At 41.1% G+C, this 16,185-nt stretch overlaps 1 protein-coding gene across 1 annotated transcript in view; it reads left to right on the forward strand.

Moving 5' to 3' along the window:
- Positions 1-16,185, forward strand: part of LOC132911328 (diacylglycerol O-acyltransferase 1) — an 89,244-nt gene that overhangs the window by 47,548 nt on the left and 25,511 nt on the right. The window contains exon 6 of the mRNA XM_060967937.1: positions 9,471-9,626. Within this exon, the coding sequence (XP_060823920.1) occupies positions 9,471-9,626 (156 nt within the window). The remainder of the gene's footprint in view (positions 1-9,470; positions 9,627-16,185) is intronic.

Consider the following 16,185-nt stretch of genomic DNA (forward strand, 5'->3'; position numbering starts at 1 on the left):
TTGAGAGGAAGCGGTCGCTTTGTGCCTCTTTGGTGCTCGGGGAATCAGCTTCGTTGCAACAACACGTTAAGATGTTTAGCTCTCTGCGAAGTTACGGCGTGGAATGTAAGACGAAATCGATTCTCTCGAGAGCGATACGACGATTGAACTTTGCGTTGGGAGATTGCGCGAACGCTGAAAGAGAAAGCGCAGGACCGCCGGTCAAGTCGCGGAAAAAGATACTTGAAATTTAATTCGAGGCTATTCCAGCGAATTTCGTTTCAGAGAGTACCGCGCCGATCGCTGACGCGTTTCTTAAACGAGTCAGAAGAAACAGAATCTTAGGAAGATGTACGGGGAAAACAACTATCGGAAATAAAAATTTGAAAGAAAAGTTTGGAACCTTTTTAAGTTGGAGAGGGAGCGAAATGATTGCCTGTGTTAGAAGAACACCTATTGCGAGGGAGTATCTTTGTAGCATGGAAACAAACGTGTTGGATTTTGCACGCGCCACCACTGTAGTTAAACAAAGAGAAAGAGAGAGAGAGACAAAGAGTGAAAGAAAAAAACCGATATGGAAATGTTGTACCAGTTTACGAACGCACCAATGGAAGAGAAAACGCTATTTTTCGTGAAAGGAAAATCCTTCGGATATGCGTTTTGCTCGCCTATTGATTCAATTGAAAAAAGCAGAAACGACGTCCTTCCAACTGTATCATCCTATCCACCCCATAAACGCGTGAAAACAAACGTACACACAGAGCCACGCGATCAGCATAGTCGTGCGTGAAACGAATGCACGCAGCTTGCCAAGTTCCGGCTTCACGCACGGTAACTTCGCGAGGTGATTACAAGCTCGAGCCAACTGGATGTCGTGCCAGGATCATAGATGTTCCTCTGGAGTGGGGCGGGAACAGACTGTGGAAATCGAAGATACGAGCAGAGGAATCGTCAGGACATAAGTATGGAATTACGCGTGCCAGATGAATTACGGCCGGGCGATCGATCACCAAGCACGTCCGTGCAAAAGACACGACTTCCGGAAGCGAAGTCTCCGGGAGAATTTATCGACGAACATCGTCGAAAAATAAAGACAGCCTCGTTTTTGCTTAGCAGGTATCCTAGCCTGAAGAAGATTCTTATTGATTTTGTTGTTAGCGAATACCGGAAGGTCGCAAAGAGATTCTTGGTTTATTCCGTTTGATCAACGTCAGATTGACTGGTGTTCACTTTATATCAACCAGACGAAGATCGGGTTTGAAAGGATGTTGTATTAATTCGATGGATATCCGATCTTTGATGTAACTTCCGAAGACTTTCCGAGGCTTGTTTTAAAGTATTGGTTTTAGTTGAAATCGTGTTCTCCTGTCCCGTTTAGAATTCTGCTCATGAATTTCTGTCTTGCTGTATCAAAAATTGATAAAGATCGAAAATGTCGAAATCCTATCTCCTAGAGAATTAATTAGGTCTTGTCGAATAGACGTAGGTCGATAGTAATAATATTTAAAACCATTTAAAAATTGAAAAGCACGTTTAAGGAATTTTATTATCAGAGAAAATATCTCGTGACTTTTTGAATACTTTCGTTGACAGAATTATTAGCGAAGCTACAACGCGATCTCTTAATTGTCTGTGTGTATCGATGCATCAAATAATAATCTCTTAAAATTAATGGCAAGGGCATTTCACAAGTTCCCCAATTACGATACGGACAGAGGTTTCGTTGGAGGAAACTCGATACCAGCGATCGAGGGCGCCGATATTGCGGAATCGGTATAACTGATCATGTTATTGTCACACTACTCGTAGTACATACATATATTCCATCTGGGCGCATTGGAGCGGAGATATTGACACGAGGCACTCACATCGCCTTACAATTGCACGAAATATAGTATCGTTCCACCAGATAATTATTCTTCCAGCTAATTAACGAAAACTTTGGACGTTTTGTTTCAGCCAGCAGAATTTTGAGAACTCGTCTAATTCCTAACTATCGTTTGGTAATTCCCTCGGTTCTCCGAAATTTGCTTATAATTCCCGTGTATCTCCTATTTTACTGAATTCACATAGAATCGAACTGGGACTCGGATCTTGTTAATTAATAACGTTGAATTTTCGTGTTAATTAGTGGAACATCTGGGATAGTTGGAACTGTTAGATCGTTTAATAATATAGTTTAACTGGACATCGAAGCAGTCGGTCGTGAAGACAATCGTAACAGCGAATCACATTTCATGCTCTAATAGAAAGAATGACCGTCACATGCAACCATTTAAAAAATAACGTTTCGGTTGTCGTTCTTTGTTCCCCGACAAAAATAAAAGGAAACAATTCTCCCTGACGTGCATATTCACGATGGCACTGTGTCGCGCGTCTTTCATCCGTGAAACACCTTTGACATTTTTATTCCGAACATTACGGATTTTTATGAAATCGTAATTTCGAAGGTTTATTCGATTCAGTCGCGTATGCACGCTTGAATAAAAGTTTCTGCGTAAAACACGTTGAAAGAATAAATTCCAGACTCGACGGGTGGAGTAAGAAAGTGGTGGGAATAAAAATACAATCGAAATATCTATTTCCTGCTACGCTTTTTTACGTTTTTTTATCAACCACACTTTTTCTAAATTGAATTATTTTAATATTGTACACGCATATTTATATACTACCTTTCTTTACGTTTCATTGTATATACACCATTCGTTATATATTCATTATGTATATACATATATTTGATTTTTCTTTTAAAGTAATGTTGCACAATTATGAATCCAGGGGAATGTAGTCGTTGGAGTAAACTCGATCGGCCGTGGTTCATCGAAATTCAGCGGATACGTATTGCAGAAATTTTAACGACGATAACGATGAGCGTCGTCTTACTCACGAATTCTGGCGGGATAGTAGGTAGGCGAATACGTGGAATTGGAAGCGCAGTCGCCGTTTCTGATTACGATCGCGAATCGAGAATATACCATCGTCCTGGCTTGTATCGTCGACCTTCCGCTGCTCTTTTCTGATTCCGCTTCCCGTTTTTGCTTTTTATTATCTTTCTTTTCCCTTTTGATGTTTCTTTCCTAGGACTTTCATTCTTCTTTTCCCCTTCCTTCTTTTTTTCTTTGATTATTTTATTCAGTATTCTCAATTTATACGTTAGAGTAGTTCAGGTGTGTCGCCTACACGCATCCGCGTTGTCACGCTAAATGCAACGTGCACGCTAGGCGAAACAAAATTGCAGACCACGTTCGACGTAGGTGCGACATTGTTCCGCGAACTCGCAGTTACCTTCTAATAGCTTCGATGAAACGATTAATCCTCGACAGGGAGACCAGGTACTACATCGCGCTCAATTAAGGATTTTCGATTCATTGTACCGATATTTCGTGTTCATTAATATTTTTTTTTTTTTCAAGTTCACGCATCGCGCGTATGGCAATTTGTCGAACGGCAACTCGAGCATACACTTTATGCGATCAAATATTTAGGATATGAAATTGAGCCTGAAATTTGTATTTTAATTAATTATTCGCCAACTGTTCGTTACTACGTATCAATTCCATATGCATGAGTCCTCGAATTTCATGGAATAAAAAACGAAGGAAAAACAATCCTCGTATATTCCTTCCGTCTAAATTACAGACAGGATCAATATCGAAGTAATTTCGTTCGATTTTTATCCGGATATATATAGGTAACGTGGTATCTCTGAAAATATTGAAACGTTTCCTTGTCTGGCGATCGCGCTGTCTGTCTAATGGCGGGACAATACTACTGCCAGCGAACCGAGAAATGTCACTGTATCCTACGTCTGTCATAATTTCTCATGCGTTTGCCACGATTCTTGGTTCCATTAGGAGCCTTAATGAATTTATATTTACATCTTTCAAAGCACCGCTTTTCTAACGAATTGCCTGAACAGAGATGAAAAATGAAATTAAATACATTGATATGAAAATCAGGAGAAAATTACATATCCAATGAAATATCGGATCATGTTTCATATAAAAGGCTATTAATTGTAAAGGAAGATTTATAGCAAATTCGAATTGTTCGAGGTAAAAAATATCTACTTTATTTTTTCTTTTGTTACATTTTTACTTTCCAATTAATAACTGCAAACAATCATTGCATAATCACAAAAACCTGTTGACTCACAATACATCACAGAGCTTCGTTGTAAAGCGGCTGGAAGCAATCGTGGCGTTTATTCCGTAGAGGAGAATTGCCGCGGATGCGGGGATGATGAAAGGGAATCGAACCTATAAAAGATGAAGAAACTAAGTCGACCCATGGTATGAGCGTGTTTCAAAGAGAGGACGTTCTCGATGACACGTTTCCTAGGCGAGGGTGAAAGAGCCCTGGAGTCTCTTCCGTTCGAGTCGGCACGCGGAAATGGATCCTGATCAAAATGCATCAGTCTGCTTTTTCTGGCATCAGTACGATCGAAAAAAAGAGGGAGAAAACGGTGGCGTAAAGATAGACGAGAACGACTGTGTCAGTTGACAGAAGAGGAAGGAGGAATCGTCGTACTACGAGCCTGGGATAAGGTGAGAAGGTGGAAGGGGAGGCTGGTTGAAATCGAGAGGAGAAGTAGCGGGTCGAAATGGGATGGCGAAGATCGGGAGTTGCGGATCTTGAAGTATACCGAGCGACAATGGGGTCCGAGGTGAAAACTGGCAATTCCTCAGCTCGACGAGCGGCCGAAGAAAATGGAGAAACTATTTTCAGTGGTGGAACTTTCGCTATTGTTGCACGCTGGCTGCACAATGCAACGATCCTCTTGGTCTCTTCATCGTTGAACGGCGTGTTCGTTGCAGCAAAATCAGTAGAATAATTCTATACGTTAACCGAGGGCGTAATTTTTGTTTTATTTTTTCTTTTTCGTCCTTTCTTTTTTTGCGATCTCTTTTTTATAGTTCCTCTTTTCTACACGTCGACGCTATTGTCGGAAATGAAATATGACGGTGTCTTGAAAAATTTTGGAAAATTGTTTGCCACCGAACGATATATCTTCGGGGGTTTATCTCTCCCGCGGACAGCTGAATCGAGAGCGGAGTAATAAAATCATCGATACGTATTCGAGTACGTGAAAGAACGTGTTTGCATATAAATAGTCTTACTCATTCGCTGTCTTTGGCGTTGCGGCGCTTTATAACTGTCCATTGTATGACTGTCGATAGTTCGGTATCGGCGAATTGGAAAAAATATTGTGTAATAGGAAGAATCCCGTTTCCGTTGTTGGGCGATTTAGATTATCCCACAGTGTTTTATAATGTCGTAACATCGTCGCTCGAAAATTTACCGTCACGTAATACCATCGATGAAAAGTCTACCGGACAGCGTATCGTTCCGTATAAATCTTCCGTGACAGTGCGCCTTACGGTCCAACATAGGGACAAATTGTCGCGACTCAATTGCGGCGTGCTCGTATATTGCGACCGGACACGAAAAACGTACCGGCGTGTGTCTCCGGCGTAATGTCTCGTGCAAGAACGGTGATTTCAATCGACGTAACTCGAGTATACTATACATCTTAAACCTCGCCAGATATGTTTTCTATGGTTATAGAACAATTAAGGCATTAAGTTATTTAACCGCTGAAAAATTGCTGGACATGTAATAATTTTCGAGGGAGGAAGGTTCAAGGGTATATTTAAGAAAAGAAAGGAAAGGGGGTTAATACTGAGCCTACCGACCTGCATATAGATGACTATAACGAAAAGAATATTTCCATATTTTAAGAGAAATGAATTATATCGTCAAAATCATTTTTTGTAATAATTATAGGTTTTGAAAAATTAGAGATTTGTTATTTTTCTAGGTTTGCTAATTTTAGTATTAACAATGGAAGTTTAAGGTAAAGTAAAATAAAAATACATAGACAGTGAGATTCGAATGACAAAGTCTCTTGCTTGATCCGAGGAATTTTAGAGGTATTCCGTCGTCTCGTATTTACCATGACGTCGATCCAAGGCAATTCACTCGATCGTGTCAAAATCGCATAAGAGGCGTGCACACGCATAATGTATTGGAAGTGACGCAGCGCGTCCCTCAGCAAGATAGATTCGTTTCAACGTACTCGGTGTCAAACTATACTAAGCGTGTACCCGCGTCACGGCATTTGGCAATTATCTTGCCTCGTACAGGTATATGGCGTACATGTATTATATTCCGGCGTTAGTCGCGCGAACTTTCGTGCGAGCGATAATCTCAGAGCGAGTATAAGCGACAAACAGGGACGCAGATGTACTTCCTTCGTTTTGCGATAACTGCCACGCAATCCTGTAACGCGTGCTCTTTTTCAGTTTCTTTAGGAATTTCCTCGTTGATTCCACTTCACGCTCGATCGATCCTTCAAAGTTACTCGGGGTCGTGAGTTTTAAACCATCGTTTGATATACGGTAGGGACAGATCCCCTTTTCCCATACTATCCCGTAGCGAAGATTGATTTGTCAGGGGCGTGACAATGGTAACCCAAGTCGGGAAATTAATATTTATATCGTTTTGATAGCTTTTTAACGAAGTCAAAACGAAGAAACTCACGCTTGAATCCCAAAGCGGGTAAACACGGAATCTGTTGAAAAGTTTCGTCCATTTACGACAGTTATCGGGGAAATTACGCTCGGGGGAAGAGATGAATCAAGGGCTTCCTATCTTGTCCCTTAATGCTTTCGAGGTAAAACTCCTTCGATGTTATTAACAAGGTCTGACAAGAGACGCTTTCTCGTCAAAGAAGTCGCGTTGTAGCATCGTCAACGGTATAACGGTGAGCACTTAAACGCGTCCACATAGGAATCTGAGAATCCTCCTAATTAGCACTGTAGCTGGGTTTTCAGGTGTCACCGTGGCAAAGAAAATATTTCTCGCGCAAAGAACGAGAAAAACACGGGACCAAAGGGAACATCATGGTTGAATATATTAGTATACGCTTTAACCGAGTAAAGGACATTCCCGTGGTTATTCCGGAAGCTCACGTACAACTCTGAAGGAATATAGTGGCAAATCCATGCATTCGTGCATATTTCCTGGAAATAATGTAGCCTAGCCCTTCGTGGCATCGTTGTATATCGTGGCCATTAACGAACGATAGTATCGGCCGATTATGCTTGTTACAAGCTTTCTCGCTTTCTCATTATCGTAGCTTCATCTCGCTGTCTGACTCGCACGAGTCAGGCGATTTCGATGCATTAATTATCATTCTTTCGAATAATTTAAACAACGGGTCGTTTAATGCGCTGCGGGAATACTTTGTGTTTATCGTCATAGAGATTGGAACTAAATTTATGTCGAAACAAGAGACAAACAGTAAGTTGATCAAAGAGTTGTGTTGAAACAGAATTTTTTTTGTAGGAGGAAGAGTTAGTAGAAATTGTAAACGTTACGGACGAGCCGTATACCGATGATACGTTTTTAAGTTTCGCTCGAGTAGTGACAGATGATTCGAAGGAACACGCAAGTTGTTGTACCTCCACTTCGTTTAAAACCGTAGGCTAAGTAAGATCAACACGAAATACAAGAAGCATTTGTTCTGATTAAAATTACGTTTCCTCCACAGTGTGTCCTCGTTCGCCATTATCGTTCTTGGACTGAAAAGTTGCAAATTTTAATAAAATCTAGCGACGTGATTCGGGGGAGAAATAAAAAGCGATTTATCTCATCGTTTTGTCTTAACGAGACCATGTTTTATGGCTACTTTATTCCAGCTGCTTAGTTCTCATCTTCGATACGAGAGTTCGATATTCCGTTCAACGACTCGCTCGTTTAATTCGTCGAGTAATCGAGAAAAGTTGATCCTATTACATGTGCAGTGCTCTTCGTTGAACAGAATAACGTTCGTCACGATGCGATATGGTATCGAAGAGTTAAAGAAGCAAGTGACCGCCTAGCCGCGGCTAAAGTTATGAATCCAGCAATTAAACGTTTATTCGAGGTCGAAGTTTTGCTGCCGGCCTTATTTCAACCGCGTGAACGCAATGCGTTTTCGAACGTTATTTACATGCAAATAAAACTTTAATCCGAATAAATATTTATTAAAACTGTTTTGCCTTTGATGATGGACACGGGTCAGCCCTGGCCTGGGAAAAAGTTTCACGATAAACGTAGGAACAGCAAACTATTAAAAACGAAAAAAAAGCACGTAAAAAATAAAGAAACGAACATTTTACTCGTGCCCCTTGAAGAGCACGTCCCATTAATGTACGGAATCTCAGCACACCTGGATAACCAGGTAGCAAACGCGATTTAATTAAGATACGAACAATCCGGGACGAAGGAGGTGGCCAGGATCGATGGAAATATCGGAAAATATGAGCTTCGGGCTTCGTCATCGTCTATAATTCCGCGCCATTAGCTGTAGCAGCCCTTACTGGCACCGCATAATAATAACTGACATTCTTAAAATCGCGATGCAAATACCGTTGGCTATAATTAAACGCGGACTATGTCGCACGGAGTCACGGCCGAGGCGTTGAAAAAGAAAATGTGTTCGCGTCCCGATGTTCCGGTCAACGGAAGGAAAAATCGCGAGAAATGCTTCTGAGCTTTTAATCATTACACGTTCGTTCAGTCACAGGCTTTGTTGGGACGTTCAGTGTAAAAGAGGAAGTATAAAAAAGAAAGAGTAGGCAGGAAAAAACAAGGATAAATTCAGCGTGGATGAAATTGCCGACCGTGAATGCGTAATACCGTGCTTTATAAACCCTTTAATTGCCACATTCGGACACGTACATCCGGTGTAACAGCGTATGCTTTATTCACGCAGACGTATCCGCTGTCACGTTCCCGGAGGCGCGTAAAATTGCGATGATTAAAATGTACTTGCACGTCGTGCACCAGCTTGCACATGTCACCACACCGTTTTCCCTTCTCTCTTTCTTTCGTCTTTTTTTTCATCTCAATATTCATCTTTTTTTCGTAACGGTGCGTCTCTTTGTCCTTCTAACTTGTTTTTTTTTTTTTAATTTGGAAGGAACGTAGTACGCGCCGGAGATAACGAATGCCGTGGATTTTTCAGAATTTGTTTAATGAAATTCTCGGAAAGTAAATTTTGCTTCGTCTCTCCTTATTCGTTCTTCTTGATTAAAGATCGGTAAGCTCGAGGCTATTGTTCGGTTTTTACTTTGTTTGAGAATCGAATGTATATATCGATAGTCACTCTCTGAGTAATCAGTTTTTACAGATGGCAAGAGGGCGAATTAATTATCTTTTACTCGACAGTAAGGGTACTAAAAGGAAACGAAAAATTGTATTAATATCTCCTCGTGTATTTGACTTTAACAGCGTAGACGATCGATGCACTTGTAACTTCTTTCTTTGATTCAAAATGTAGACAAGAAATCACGTGGAGAAATAACGATTTTACTAAGATTGCCACGAACATTATCTTTTGAATTTTCCAGACCATGATACACGAGACAAAGTTGCGATCAATGACAAGCTGCTACGATAATTTGCGATATTATATATACAATTAATTTTGTCGGTTGTTTCAGTCGGTGCCATGTACGTATGTATGCTGTATGCCATCCTGTTCCTGAAGCTATGGTCGTACGTACAAGTGAACATGTGGTGTCGGCTAGGCGGCCGAAGAAAGGCAAAGCGCCAGGGCAGAATGCGACGGAAATCTTTGTCGTGCGATAATCTACAGTGTAAGTAGACAATGCTCGCGTAATTTCGGTTTGACACCGTATTTTCCACTTCCTTGCTATTGCCGACGTTTTATATTCACGAGACTTTTGTATCAATTTGCGGTTGCATAATAACTCGACGGCGCGACGTTTATTTCTATCAACGATATCAATTTATCGCGTCGAACGAAACGGCAAACGTTATTTCGGAATGCATGGTACGCGCATCCCGGCATTTTCGATAACAACTATTACGCATTCCCTTTACATTGTTTCGTGCTTTCGCGTAACACCCTCTAATTTTACGCGAATACCGCCCGAAAAACGTCGACCATCGGGCGTGTACACCGTGTGCGCGTGGATTTTTGGTCGGCCGCCTCTGTGACGGGGCTCACACGAAAATGCTTGTTACAAGTTTTTGGACGACTGGTTAAATCCCGTGTGCAACGGTTATACACGTTTCGCGACCAGCCGGACTTGGTTTCTATTCTAAGCGAAATTAATTAAAGGAACGCGACGAGTAAAAAAACAGAACAGCGTGCAGAATTTGTTGCCTTCACTCTGATTTATTTCTGGATATCAGGTTCATATATGTTTCTCTTGAGATCGATATCCGACTGACTCTGTTTCTTCTTCCACTTTACGATGCATTCACGAGTTCAAAGTGTGCGATGAATTTATCCTGAAAGCCAGCCGATGTAAACTGCAAATATTCGTGACGCGTAATAGACTCTGACATGCATACATTACAGCCTACACGCGCGTCTTTTGAACGTCGCAATACAGTCCTCCACGTTGTTGGTATTTGTTCGCTCCTGAAGTTGCATACAGAATGTCCTGCTTGGTCACAACGCGTGTGCACATCCCAGCTTGCTACGCACACAGAGAGCCGTAGTGGAAGAGGCGAATAATTTCCACCCAATTTAAACTCTCGATCAGCCTCGCCTCTGTTTCCGGGTATTGGCCGGTTAGGTGGTGGTATATCGATTATTCAGCCCGGCAAAGTCAAATTATACGAGCGACCTTTCCCCAATAAACTCACCGCATGGAATATTAACCCTTCTCCAACCTCCTACACCACAGTCTCCTTTCGTTTCGCCTTCCCTCTGTTTCTCCCTATACGGGAGATTGGTAGTACTGCAAAGACCTCGTGTATCATTGTGACGCGTTATGACCCTCTTTCGTGCAGTGGAAATCTGTTACACAACTCTTCCGGTTCCATAGAGACGCTTTAAGGAGACTTCGAGGGCTGTAGAAGTCACTTAGAAAAAATCAATCTGAAAAAATTACTCGCTCTATGTTCCATAAAGCCGCGTTCACCTACACTCGCCCGTTTAATCGCGTTGTATTTCTTTTATGCTGGTATTATCGTTGTCGAGATTGTGCTCCTTTTATTCGTGATTCCGCAAATAACGATCTTTATTCGGTAAATAAGCGATTACTAAAACTTCTGGAAGTAGGAGATTCGGAAAGAAGAGAAATCTTTTCTTTCCTCTGCTATAAAGGCAACGTTTACCGTTGCGTTCTTACGTTTCTCGTTGGTATTATTTGCTCCATTTATTTTTAGTCAAATAATCAAGTAGAACATGGAAAAGAGAATCTCACAATGATGTCTGTACGCCTAGTTCTATGAGTACGACGTACCGTTACGTTCGCATAAAGAGACATACCTCTGACGTTGCTGTTTGCAAATTCGATTCGAGTCCATTTGGTAGCCGGTTCTCTCCTCGTTTCCTGAGTTCCTGTTCGCGGCCTAGGCTCGTTAATCAACGCCAAGATAATGTGAGAGGAAGACATAATGGTGGATGCATGTGAATGGTGAGTCGCGGTACTGATACCTTTCCCGGAAACACGTGGTACAGATGTTGAGAAATGGTCGAACGTTAAGTATCGCGCGGTAGGATAATGTAGTTGTTAAAACACTTGACCATAACCGACCGCCGTTTCCTTTCAGACATAGAGGCGCAATTGCCATGATTATTCATCGGGTTAAGAACGAAAATTTCAGACTAAGAAAAATTAGACGACTGTTAATTCCTCGCTAGATCGGTTCCGCTGTTCGATCACACATAACGTTACCAAGCGAAGTATGAAAAGCGCCGCGGGCTGATATAATTATCGAAATTCGATGGGACGCCTGGGTTGCGGCGAGGAGAGCACGCATCACGGCCTCTACGATCGATTCTCTTGATCGATTCGAAGTGGCGCGATCGACGAATGCACCCTAGCTACGGCAGAGCCACGAGCGCGTGTATAATCCTCCCTCTGTACCTCGTGCCGTGTAATTTTCGTCCTCTGCACCCTTTCTGCTCTCTATCGGGTGAACGCCAAGGCAAGCCGTATTATTGCGTCGCATAATGACGGTGTTGACTTTTGCGCGCGTTACGTTGCCGCGCGTACGCGACTTTCGCGGAAGCTTTTTATCTGTGACATTTAAATGAGGATTTAGGACAAAGATAAAAAAAATGCATATAACGTGCAATTTTCCTGATATTCGATATTAGCGATTCAATGTGAGTAAAAATGTCTGTAGGGTTTCCCCTACTCTCTGGTTCAAGCTAAATATCTTGATTATTGATCTCTTTGTACAACTACACACGTTGGCGTATTTTAATATAGAAAATTGTGCCCATGTCGGGAACGATCTTTCCATTTTTACGTAAGTGCCATGCAGAAGTCATTTATTCTCCCTTCCGTTTCATCGTATATTGTACCGATATTTAGAAGAGAACAGAGTTTCTGTGTAACTTTAAAAATTTTCTTGGAATAAATGTAGCGAATATCTACTGTTCAACCAAGTTGCAATCGCGAATAGGATTTCACTAAAAAGATGACATTGAGTGTAGCAGTCGTAGCAGAAAAGGATTACATAGCAATGCTATACAATACCTTCTTGACACAGAACAATATCAATTACAAATATCACAGGATGCTTTGAACCACTTTTTAGATTGCTCTTTAAACAAAGAAATTTTTTAATTGAAATATTAAAACTATACATACCTTTGCTCAAATTTTCCATATCTGATACGTAGCAAATGCTATGTAACAAGAATTAACAAACAAGAATGTGTAACGAATGAGTGAGCTAATTTTTAAGTAATTAGATTTTGATGTACGAACGAGCTCTACTAATTAATCCTCTATTGATTTTGAAAGGAATTATTGTTCACACTTATATTACTTACCTACAAACTGATGATATCGTCAAATAATGAGATCAAAATCGCACTAGTGATTATTAGTTCATTACATGGCGCACTGTGATGTTCGTACCAATCGATTGGTTAAAATGAGTTCGACGGCCTTTCTCGCCGAGGGTTACTTTCAATAAGCAATCTTCTCTAATGTCTCTCTTAGCCAGCGCAAAGCGAGAAAGTCCTTTCGGAACGTAGACACGAACAAACAGACCTTGCCGATCGGTCGAGTAAAAATAAAGCGGAAACGGTCCAGCCTTGAGCCAAACGTGGTTCGTGGCTATCCTTTCGCGTGCCACGTCGCCATTCCGACCAACGAGTTCCTGGTGAACGTCGTGGAGTTTTCTTAGGAAGCCCCTTTTTTTCATCGCTTTGTCGAGAGAAGACCACGCTGTCGTGTGATAGTTGTTTGCAGAGAAATTTGGAAATTTTTGCAGCAAGCGGGATTAATAATGTATGAATGGCGAGGGAATTTGCAGAAGGTATTCATTTTCGAGGGGTTTTAACATCGTGGCGTGACGTTCCTTTTTGAAATGTTGGCAGTTTTTAGAATTAATATCCTGTTCATCGTCGTAGTCATTTTTTGGACAACCTTGTGTAAGTGAATTCGCGATAAAATATTTAAAGTATCGTGCTATTTAGCAGTATGAAAATGGACTATAGTTGGATGGAATTTTATTTTTCAATTTTCAATACGGGGATTTATTTAATTATATTATCTACACTAACGATTTTATGTAGTAACATAAAACTCGTTTGCAAGCTTCGCCGAGATATAAAATTTTTTGTGGATTCAGGCCTCTCATGGATGCAAAAATCGGCTAGTTAGTGGTAATCCTTTACTTTCACGTAATGAGGAATACGAAAATCTGGAAATAATTATTCGTCTGTAGGGAACAGTTTGTTCTAAAATATCAATGTTATACATAGTTTCACATTCTGATCAGTTCGTTCATTAAAACATACTAAAACCACAGCTATTGGTATTAATGGTAGTAGCATGAAATTCCAAACCCATTGTGGTTATACTGATATCTTTCTGATACTTGATATCATTCTCACACATAACCCAATAATGATGTTCAATAGTATCTTAAAATCCTTTTGTAATAAATGTAAATTTTTTTCTGTAAAAATTTTTCAGAACATGAAAAATTTAGTTTTTTTTTTTAAATATCATACAATTGACTCTATTTTTGCAACAGTTTTTGTTTTCTGGTTCTTCAAGGCCACTGTTTTCACAATTTCTATCGCTTACTGTTTTAAATACTTACGCAACGTTAAATATGCCGTCATATATCATGTGTCGGGAGAAGAGAGTCGTTTAATGCTACTGTCGGACGAATTTCCTCTAATTTATTACTCCGTTGACGTCCAACCTTTCATACCGCGAGCTCACGGAAGCATCTACGCGTCTAAAATCTTCTTACGTGCCGGTATCACAAGCTTCGCAGCACTCGCGAGAACTACGAACCCAACAAGTTCGCACCCCTCTGTTCTTATCATCGTGGGGTAGGAAGCTGGATGTTACGAGATCGTGCAGGCTTCATTCGGGGAAGCAATTTCTATTTTTTTCTTTTTTCAATTTTTTCGGTAGATTAGAATTTGTGTTATTTTAGGAACTTGTATCGTGCATGGTATATCGATACAAGTTCCTAAAGTAACAAGAATTCTAATGTTCAAATCTATATCCGGAGCTTTCGATGTTCTTCATCCAAAATTAAAAGGTTTCGGTAGAGGTCAGTTACTTAGAATAGTTATTCAAAGTTACAACAATTATACGCGATTATATTGAAAATGAGTCTTTGACTGATAACACTTTTATACAATTAATCACGTGTCGATTGCTTGCTCATACCTGTTGAGAATTGTGGATCCTAATTGCCGAAATAATAGTAAAGAAACACTAAGGTTACACTTAGAATTCATGTTAAAATAGTTTCAGATTTATTTAATAAACGATTTCCAGGATCTTCATCGATATGCATTTGCACGCATCTCAATGCTCTCTTTGTCTCATCATCTACATCACACTGCCAACGGAACAGTTACATTCATCTGTTTTGCCGCGCACATTCACTTCAACACACTCATATTCACATACGCGTGTCACTACTACGCGTCCAATCTAGTGTAGCAGAGAAAATTATACATAACTCAATAATATCATTGTTTGAGTACTGCCGATCTATGATACATTATAACTCATGACGTGATAAAATAGAACCGGTTGGAACTGTGAAAGAGCCAGCAGCAAGTTGTCGAAGAAAGCGACAAAGGGAAAAGGAAGGCGAACGATCGAACGGAAGGATCGCACAGCGAACGAGAAATCTCACAAATTAAGCTTGAGCGGTACAAGAGACGAAGCTTCCGACCGATAGGATTGGCTGCAATCTTCGACAAGGCAATCCGGCGAACCCGTAAATTTCCTGGAACAGTGCGAACCGAGCCTAACAGACCCCGGCTGTCTCGATACCAGTTGGCCACAATTTCCCGACGACATGGAGATCTAATTCTAGAAATTTATTTGCCCGATAAACTGAAGGTGTTTTCAGGCGGATCCTCGAAACGTTCGTGATTCATTAGCCAACGGACGGTTTCCAATCCATGGACGTCGTTTGCAGAACATTTTCTTTCGAAAATACCCAGGTCACAGTTACCAGCCACTTTCCGACGTGGTTGCTCCCGCGAATTATTGCACGCTGATTCGTATGGTAATTAGAGGAACAAAGTATCGCATAGAAACCGGTTATCGACCGTAATAAATTTCGAAAGTTCCCGAGACTTTAACGACACTTTTCGACTCCTTCTGGTTATTACATTCGATATTGGTCAGCAAAGCGATCGAACAGTCCTTCGATATTTTGACAAAGAGGTCGGTTATAGCAATTCAATTCGATTAATATATCTCTCACTCATTGGAACACCTATTGCAAATCAATCAACAAATTTCGACGATGGAGCAATCGCACCGGGCACGAGGATCGTGTATTAAAAATTCCAATCGCATCTCTGCAATGGCATTGCTCGCATGGAATCCTCGCGATATCTCACGGTTTATCGCGCACATCGGTTGATCATCGCGCGGCATCGTATTAACTCGAACAACGACTAGACGAAACAGGGAATTCCGTGCTGTTCGGTATTGAGTACCAAGCAGCCAGCCACCGTGCTGGGAAAAAAACATGACGGAGAATAAATGAAGCAGCTATGAGATCAGTGGAATAAGAGCGAGAAAGAGGGGACAAGAACGGAGCAGAAAAACGGAAGTGAGACGAACGAAAAAGAGGCAGGAGGAATTTAATTTGGACGAATTCTTGGGCACTTATTACCCGAGGCGAAGGCTCGAGGCCCATGGAACGTCGCTAGGCGTCGTTCCGAAC

This window comes from Bombus pascuorum, chromosome 10 (genome assembly GCF_905332965.1).
Source record: "Bombus pascuorum chromosome 10, iyBomPasc1.1, whole genome shotgun sequence".
Taxonomy (NCBI): domain Eukaryota; kingdom Metazoa; phylum Arthropoda; class Insecta; order Hymenoptera; family Apidae; genus Bombus; species Bombus pascuorum.